Source organism: Haplochromis burtoni, unplaced genomic scaffold (genome assembly GCF_018398535.1).
Source record: "Haplochromis burtoni strain Fernald_Lab_line unplaced genomic scaffold, NCSU_Asbu1 Contig_108, whole genome shotgun sequence".
Taxonomy (NCBI): Eukaryota; Metazoa; Chordata; class Actinopteri; order Cichliformes; family Cichlidae; genus Haplochromis; species Haplochromis burtoni.
This window is the reverse complement of record NW_024582469.1, coordinates 1,803,457-1,811,371: the sequence shown is the minus strand read 5'-3', so window position 1 is coordinate 1,811,371 and position 7,915 is coordinate 1,803,457. Positions and strand designations below refer to the sequence as shown.

The following is a 7,915-nucleotide window of genomic DNA, read 5'->3' as shown; positions in this document are numbered from 1 at the left end:
CATTTAATCTCTGAGCTGCATTGAAGATTGTGTAGTGTAAAGCGCTTTGGGGTCCTTAGGGACTAAGTAAAAGAGCTATACAAATACAGGCCACTTACCATTTAAGATTGAAAAAATGTGCTGCAAACAGGAAACGAATAAAGTTCACCTTCAAAGTAAAAGTTCTTTATTTCCAATTTGCATGGTGCATTTCACATTTTTACTATTGCTTGGCATGTATTTGATGTTTGCAGACAAATCGCCATCTTCCATGCAAACTGGTGGCCATGAGGGCACCAGTTTAGTTCACTGGTTGAGCAGGTGTCTGTATTACCCAAGGCTGAAATGCAGCAGCCTGGTTATGCCTGGTCTGACCTCTGGGTACGAGTCTGAAAAAAAAAAACAACCCAAAAAACCAAAAACGAAGCAGTGACGACAAACCCTGTAGTTTTTCAGTGCATAAAGAAATTCCATTTTGCAATTGGTTTTGTGGTACTGACTGCCAGCAACTGGCCGTACAACATAGTTGCCGGGGGGGAATACAAATTTTTTACTGGCCAGTGGTTGCCAAGTGGTTGCCAGACAGTTGCAGACTAGTCTCTGTATCAGTGTGACTGTAATCACAAGGACACCCTCTTTGTGATTCCACTGAGCAACCAACAACACATTTTTCGCCAACTGTTTGGGTTATACCCGAGATTCCAGAGGAACTGAAGGTTTCCAGGGGATCAGTGGCTTCTGATTCTCCTTTCTGCAGTTTCATGGAAACTAAAAGAAACTACTCTGATGACACTGACTAGAAAAGAGACAGCAGACTTTTATTCATATTTCTTTTGTTAATATTCCCTTTAATAGACATGTGATGCATAACAATCACTGTAAGATAAAATTCAATGTCTTGAAAAACTTTCAGACTAATCTGAAATGGTTCGAGGTGTTTTAATATGAGTCATACCTCATAGATCAAAGCATATTGTGAGGAGAATGAATTAGACAGCTCCGTACATTAATCCTGCAGCTCTCCAGCAGTCTCAGAGAAGTTACTAAATTTCATCTCAGTAGCAGAAATCCAAAGACAGAGCACTGCTGGGAGAGAAGCCAGGGAGCAACATTGATTAGCAGCATTATCACCTCTATTCCTACCAGTTGTGCGCACACACATCGACACACACACACACACAGGCACTTCCAAGGTTATTGCAGGTTTCTTTCACTTTGATATTGGCTGCTGCACTCAGAGTGACAATGAATTTTTCAAAGCGTTGGATTTCTCACATACAAACAAGATTTTTTTTTCTTTCTTTCTTTTTTTTTCTCCTTTCAAATGAGCCAGATAGAACTGTTTTGTGAGTTATTAAAATCTGAAGAACTCACTTGTCTTGTCCATAAGGGGCTGCTATCTGATGCTTCAAATGATATGCATGATAGTATAAGAAAGCCTCTAAAAAGCCAGAGTGTAAACATACAGTCCACAGCATATGAGGATTGATTGGCCCATCACGCACAATCAGTTCTTCTAAAATGTCTCCTGGGAAGACTTTTGGTGGAGTGTTTTTTTCTTTTGATAGCCTGTTATATTGATGTTCTCAGCTTGTGCAGAGCAATTATGACTTCATCCCATCTTTCAGCATAAAAGGTAAACAAACTAAAATGAGAAAAAAATACGCTGAGGCTATTTTTGTATCCTTTGTAAGTCTTGCAATTGGAACACTGAGAGCTCTGCGTTCACTTGGGAACTGATCACAAGGATAGCGTTAGCAATTTGAATGGCTGAGGTAAAAATGCAACAAATAACACAAAAAATCCAGTCTGGCAGTGGCAAAAGTAAAAAAAAAAATACTGGTAAAATTGTAGTGTTACACATAGTCTCAACTGTTTTTATTTATCCACTTTTTAAGACAAAAAATTAAAATAGGATTGGTTTGAATTTTTGATTCAAAGCTACTTTACTACAAAAATATAACAACAAAACAATGAAAGTAAGCATATATTTTAAGGCTCTGTCCAACAGCCAGTTATTTAACATAGTTCAACTGTTTGTCAGTAATTTGGTTAAATATGACATTTATCAGATTTTAAAAAAAATTATATACTGAGATTAGAGCAGTTTCTTGGTTGGAAGCAGCTGACGGCAACTAGCTAAAACTCCAGGGCGTTCCTCATCCAGGCCCAAGTTATAATCTGGGAATGTTTCATTCCTGCACTTAAGTTTAGTTTAGAACTTATTGCTAACCAGTGAGCTTACAAGTGCTTGTAGGAAAATTACAATATCTTTAATTGGAGGTAGGCTATAACACTTTAAACAAGTGTTTGAGCTAAGATAAGCTAAGCTAAGTTAAACATGTACTAGCTGCATCTTCCTGCATAACCTAGCTGGGTGTGTCCTTATGAACTGGATGGGCAACAAACGTCGACAGAGTATTTGTTTCTAGTCACTTGCACATTGTATATGTACAAACTCGGGGTGTAAAGTAAGAACTCTTAAATTTTCTTAATTCTTAATTTCTTCTTCAGACTGAGTTTAGTTCATGTTTTTCCAGCTGAGGCCCAGCTCCGTCATCTAACATCCAGGACATCATTAGTCAAGCTAATCTGCTTTGTATTAGAATCGGCTTTGTTTGTCTGCATGTCAGCCACATCGTGGGCTGCTGTGGCACCTGAGCCAGAAGGCAGAACGATGCAGGTGATTAATGCAAGCCAGAGTTTATGATAAATAAACCCACCGGCCTCTCATCTCTCTGCTGTTGGAGGAGCAATGACAGCATTCTGTAATCTGTTGTAGAGAAAGCTTTACTGCCGCATTCTTGTTGGCGTCTATATGAAATGAGAATGTAGATAAGCGATGAGGTGGTGAGTGTGTAATCCATATGGTGCACATCTATCTGGGTTTGTTTTGCTTGTCAGTGACCCTGAGAGTGTGAGGCACAGATGTACTGCATCCTAAATGAGCAGGTGTTGTCCAAAACAGCTATTCCGATGCATGAGTCAGGCAGGCAGGCATGACAAATATTCATGACTGCTGTTGACATGGTGTTGAAGAAATTTCCAGAACATCCGCCTACAAATGAAACTTTCTCATCTGGCAAGTTTGTTTTTAAAGTTTCTTGTTCTGCTCGTCAGCTTTTAAATATTTATGAACGAAAAGGCTGGAGAGATTTGTAGGGGGGAGAAAACGGTGTTTAAACAGGAGTGAAGGTTGGCCAGACAGACACCACCCTCTTCTGGTCACTTCTAAAAACTGCGGATTGCAAAGGCGTGTCAGAACAGACAGGTCTCTGGACATCAGTATAGTGGTTTTAAAAATAAGAATCTATCAAATTAACATTTTTGTTTAATAGTGTGACTTGAAATGACTAACATATTGACATGATAGCATCACACAGTTGCTGCAAATTTGTTGACTGCACATCCATGACCTCACTGTTCTCTTCTACGACATCCCAAAGGTGCTCTATTAGATTGAGATTTGGTGACTGTGGAGGCCATTTGAGTACAGTGAACTCATGGTCATGTTCAAGAAAACAGTCTGAGATTATATAAGCTTTGTAAGATGGTGAGTTATCCTGCTGTAGGCAGCCATCAGATACTGGATATATTTTGGTCAGAGATGGAAATGGTCAGCAACAATACCCCCAAAAAGTGCCAAGAACATATTCCCAATATCATTACACCACCACCACCAGCCTGGCTATATGGCAGGATGGGTCCATTCTGACCCTACAATCCAAATGTTGCAGCAGAAATTGAGACTCATCACACCAGGCAATGTTTTCCCAACCATATGTTGTCCAAATGTGCTGACCTTGAGTGTTTAGTCTTACTTTCCTGTTCTTAGCTGACAGTCTGGTCTTCTGCTGCTGCAGCTCATCTGCTTCATGGTTTGACACGTTAAGGCTTCAGAGATGCTCTTCTGCACCCCTTGGTTGTAACAACTGGTTAGTTACTGTTGCCCTCATTGGAACCCATTTTGGCCCAGAGAACTGCCACTCACTGGATATTTTCTCTTTCTCGGACCATTCTCTGTAAACTACAGAGATTATGTGATCAGTAGATCAGCAGTTTCTGAAATACTCAGAGGAGCCCCTCTGGCTTCAAACATTTTAAAGTCAACAGATCATCCTGACCACATCACATCTACATACCTAGAAGCACTGAGTAGCTGCCATGTGATTTCCTGACTAGCAGATGAATAGGTTTACCTACAACACGTTCTCATCCTGACGCGTAAAATACAGACGATTGTGACGAGTCGATATTTTACACATTGGGAATGAGAGCTGGTTGGAATGAATCTGTTTTACGTGTGAAATGAAAATGATGAACCTGTCAAAGCATGATGTACGTTAAATCTGTTCACTTTCAGATCCTGAATCACTATGTGATGGCCACAAGATGAAGCTATTTTATTGTTGAATTATGAGTGATACTTTGTGTTTGTGTTGGAATGGACGGCTGGAGCCTCTGCTCGAAGCGTCTCATCGTATTATCACTGGATTGTGCAGTTTCCCCTCTATATCTATCTATCTACTTTTGTTTATGAGGCAAACGATGAGAGTGATGATGAAATTATTCCCAATACTCTCTGAATAATTACATCAGAATACATAATTTTTTTTAATACATTTTATTTGAAAAGGGAATACTGAGCATCTCATTTCCAAACCACCAACCTTTTATTTTATGTGCTAAAAAAAATAAAAGCTGGCCCCAAACAAATCATACAGATCTTATTTAATCACAAAAAAGATGCATATTGCAACAAAATGAATGCATGATTGTGAACACCATGCAGAGAGTGTTCTAGTTCAGACGTGACAGGCAGCTTTACTGCCAGCATGCTGTATATACCATCATATCATTACAGGGAGTACATTTGCATTAAAGGCAGTTATGCAGCACAGTTTCTCTCAGTCTCTCTTCACAACACACACCTAATACTTTTAAAAGTTGCACCCTTGCTCACAAAAATCACACATACACAGAAAAACATAAATGAGACAAAGCTTAGATTTGGTCCCAGATAACCAGAGGGGCAGTTAATTATAAGAACAAACTAATCGATATTAATGATCAACGAGGGAATTTTTGGGGGGAGAGTTTTGCAGATTGCTTTGTTGCTCATGCGTCTGCACAAATTTAAAAATGCTAAAAACTGAATATTTTTCTGTGTGTGAATCAGACGTCTGTATCGACACTCTGGTTAAAGAGCATCAGAGAATCATAGATTACAGGAATTGTGCACAGACCTTCAATTTTTCTTCCTCTGTTCTCAAAATATGTCGATATTTCATATTTCTGCTGTGCAATTGTTTTTCTTAACACAGAGGTGGCTTTTTCCATGACGCATTTCAAAAAAAAAAAAAAAAAAAGAAAGAAAGAAAAGGAGTAAATAAAATTCCCAAAGTATAAAGACCACAGGCATTTTTTCATAAACAAACACAGTTTTAAATGAGAAATAAAACTGATAAAAAACATTTATGGTATATTACATATTTATAATATGAGGATAAATGTAAAACAAAACATTTCTATTAAAAAAAAAAGGTTAGCAATTGCACATAGGCTAGAATATTTCACTGATAAAGGGGGAAAATGGCACTGTTTTTTAAAAATAGATCAACATTTGAACAAAATTGTACATTTGCTTTTCCTAAGTCTTTCTACAAAATGAGGCCTGTTTGTTTTTAATAAAACACGTTAAAAATAAAAAAGACCCAACAGATGCGTGAAGAAAACGATGCGGTTTTAAAACAGACCCTTGCTTTTCTTCAGATTCTTTTGCTTCCAGTTTGGCAGAGCGTTGAACTCAACGCGACTCATCTCAAGAAGTTTCTATAAAACATTAAAAGTGAGCGGAAAAATAAATGTCGGCATTTATAACATTTTTCTTTATTTACTGAATTTAAATGTAACAAATAATTCTAATGGCCACGGAGCGTGTCCTACCTTGAAGTCCTGGTCTGAGAGGTAATCCTCCAGACGCAGAGGGTCCACTCCCTCTGGCAGCGGTTTCCTGGTCAGCTCCTCGATGGAGTACTGCTGCTTACTGAGCTTGGACAGGGCCTCTTTCACCAAGATCACTTTTTTGGAGAGCCCAGCCTGCGAACACAGAGGCAGAAATACTCTACTTTCTATTTTTTCCACATTTAAGCTCAAACTCTGTCTTTTTGCAACACATTTAATCAAACATAACACCTGAATAAAAGGAGAGAAAACAGCACTGCACTCTTGCTGCGATGTGTGGGACAAAATAATCTCCAGTTCAAGCTGTGACAGCTCCCTGACACCAACACTTCATAAGACAGACTGCAGTAAAAGACAAGCCATCACCCACCTTTGAAGCGATATTGGGGTCCTTCTCCCAGTATGGGAAGATGTTGGTGAAGGTCAGGGGTTCACAGCCTGCTAGGATCAAATAGGCCAGAGGGGGGCGCCGAGGATTCTTCTCTGTAGGTCAATGTTGTATTGAAAAACAGAAGGAAAACATAAGCCAAAAAAGAGACCGGACATTTAAGTACAGAATATTAGAGACTTTACATAAGAACAACATTACTCAGACAAACACGTTACTACGAAAATCATTCCTGCATGACTCGACTGTTAACGTGAAATCTGTGATCTGAAGATTTTTATGGCCTCTCTCTTTGATTTCTCTTCTTTTCTTATATTTAAAAATGATGATGAAGTATTTGTGAAGAATATTGCAAAACTTTAAATAAAATGTTCAAAATGCTTGTGTGTGACCTCTGACCTTTGCAGTACTGCAGCACAGTTTCCATGGCGCACTTCCTCTCGCTGTCCCAGCGCATTTTCGCAGATCCGGTGCACTGTGTGTCTTCAGGCTGCCAGCCCTGCCACAGATACACCTCCATACGGTTGTCGAGCAGAAACAAGGCTGAAGAAGAAATAGTGATGTGATAAGATAGCAAGCCATAACATGATTACACTGAACTTTTGTGTTGCGTTTGAACTGTTGCAAAATATTTGTGATGCATGTGGCATTAGCAGGCATTCCTCTTGATTCCATCTTTCTTCATATCTGTAGATGTTTGCTGAAGATAAGCCTGAACTTGCTTCGCTAACTTTAAACTTTCTTTAGGAACTGAAATGTAGAAATAACTGAAATGCGACATTGCTCGCAGCTTGTGTTACCTGGTTGTTGTGCTGCGTAGAGGTTCTCCTGCAGGAAAGGCATCGCCATGACTCCTTCTGCTACCCTGGCGGGATACAGCACCTCCTCCCCTTCAAACACCCCGGAGCTCGCACTTAAGCTGAAGAGCCGCGGTGTGTGGTTGTACTTTCCTGGATCTGCAACACACACACACACACACACACACATATTATCTCTCTATCTACATATCTACATTCTGCTAAACACCTGGATAGTTGCTAAGCAGCGCATGTTGGGCCGTACCATCCAGCATACAGTCGTAGGCCTTCTTGTCTTTCAGACCCAGAGCCTTCACAAACTCCGCAGGTTCAGATCCTTCCTCCACCTCCTCCACTTTCACGCTGCTGCTGAGGCTCAGGCCTAACTCTGACGGATGCCTTGAAGACACAGACACACATGTGTTGATCCGCAGCCGCAGCCAAACATCCATTCATACATTTACACATCCTGTGCCTTACCTCTGGGTTAGTTTGTCCACTGCTCTTTTGGCCACCTGCTTGGCGCTTGCATGAGCTTTGCAGCCGTGCCACAAGTAGAGCTGGCCTTTCTCAGCATTAAGCAACACCAGGCTGCCACGAGAGCGCAGACTGCTATGCTGGCAGTCCACCTCCACCAGCAAGGCCTCTGACTCTGCCTCACCACGGACACAAAACAACCTCCAGGCTTCTGCAGAGGTGAAACAGACGTGGCATGCTTTCATGTTTTCTACCAGAACCACCTAAATAATTCATTCGGTTTATGAAATATTGTGAGGCTTTAATCTTT

General features: G+C 40.3%; 1 protein-coding gene across 3 annotated transcripts in view; it reads right to left on the bottom strand.

Moving 5' to 3' along the window:
* Positions 1-3,787: 3,787 nt before the first annotated feature.
* The window catches only part of LOC102301831 (supervillin), a 59,778-nt gene continuing 55,650 nt past the window's right edge, over positions 3,788-7,915 (bottom strand). For 2 of the 3 annotated variants that reach the window (XM_005928136.3, XM_042223313.1), the window contains exons 23-29: positions 7,609-7,816; positions 7,394-7,527; positions 7,132-7,287; positions 6,731-6,874; positions 6,314-6,426; positions 5,926-6,078; positions 3,789-5,811 (exon numbers count right to left, since the gene is read on the bottom strand). In XM_005928136.3, coding sequence (XP_005928198.1) covers positions 5,725-5,811; positions 5,926-6,078; positions 6,314-6,426; positions 6,731-6,874; positions 7,132-7,287; positions 7,394-7,527; positions 7,609-7,816 — 995 coding nt within the window. In that variant the 3' untranslated portion in view covers positions 3,789-5,724. Of the gene's footprint in view, positions 5,812-5,925; positions 6,079-6,313; positions 6,427-6,730; positions 6,875-7,131; positions 7,288-7,393; positions 7,528-7,608; positions 7,817-7,915 lie in introns of all 3 variants that reach the window. The other variant, XM_042223314.1, reaches the window with a different exon arrangement.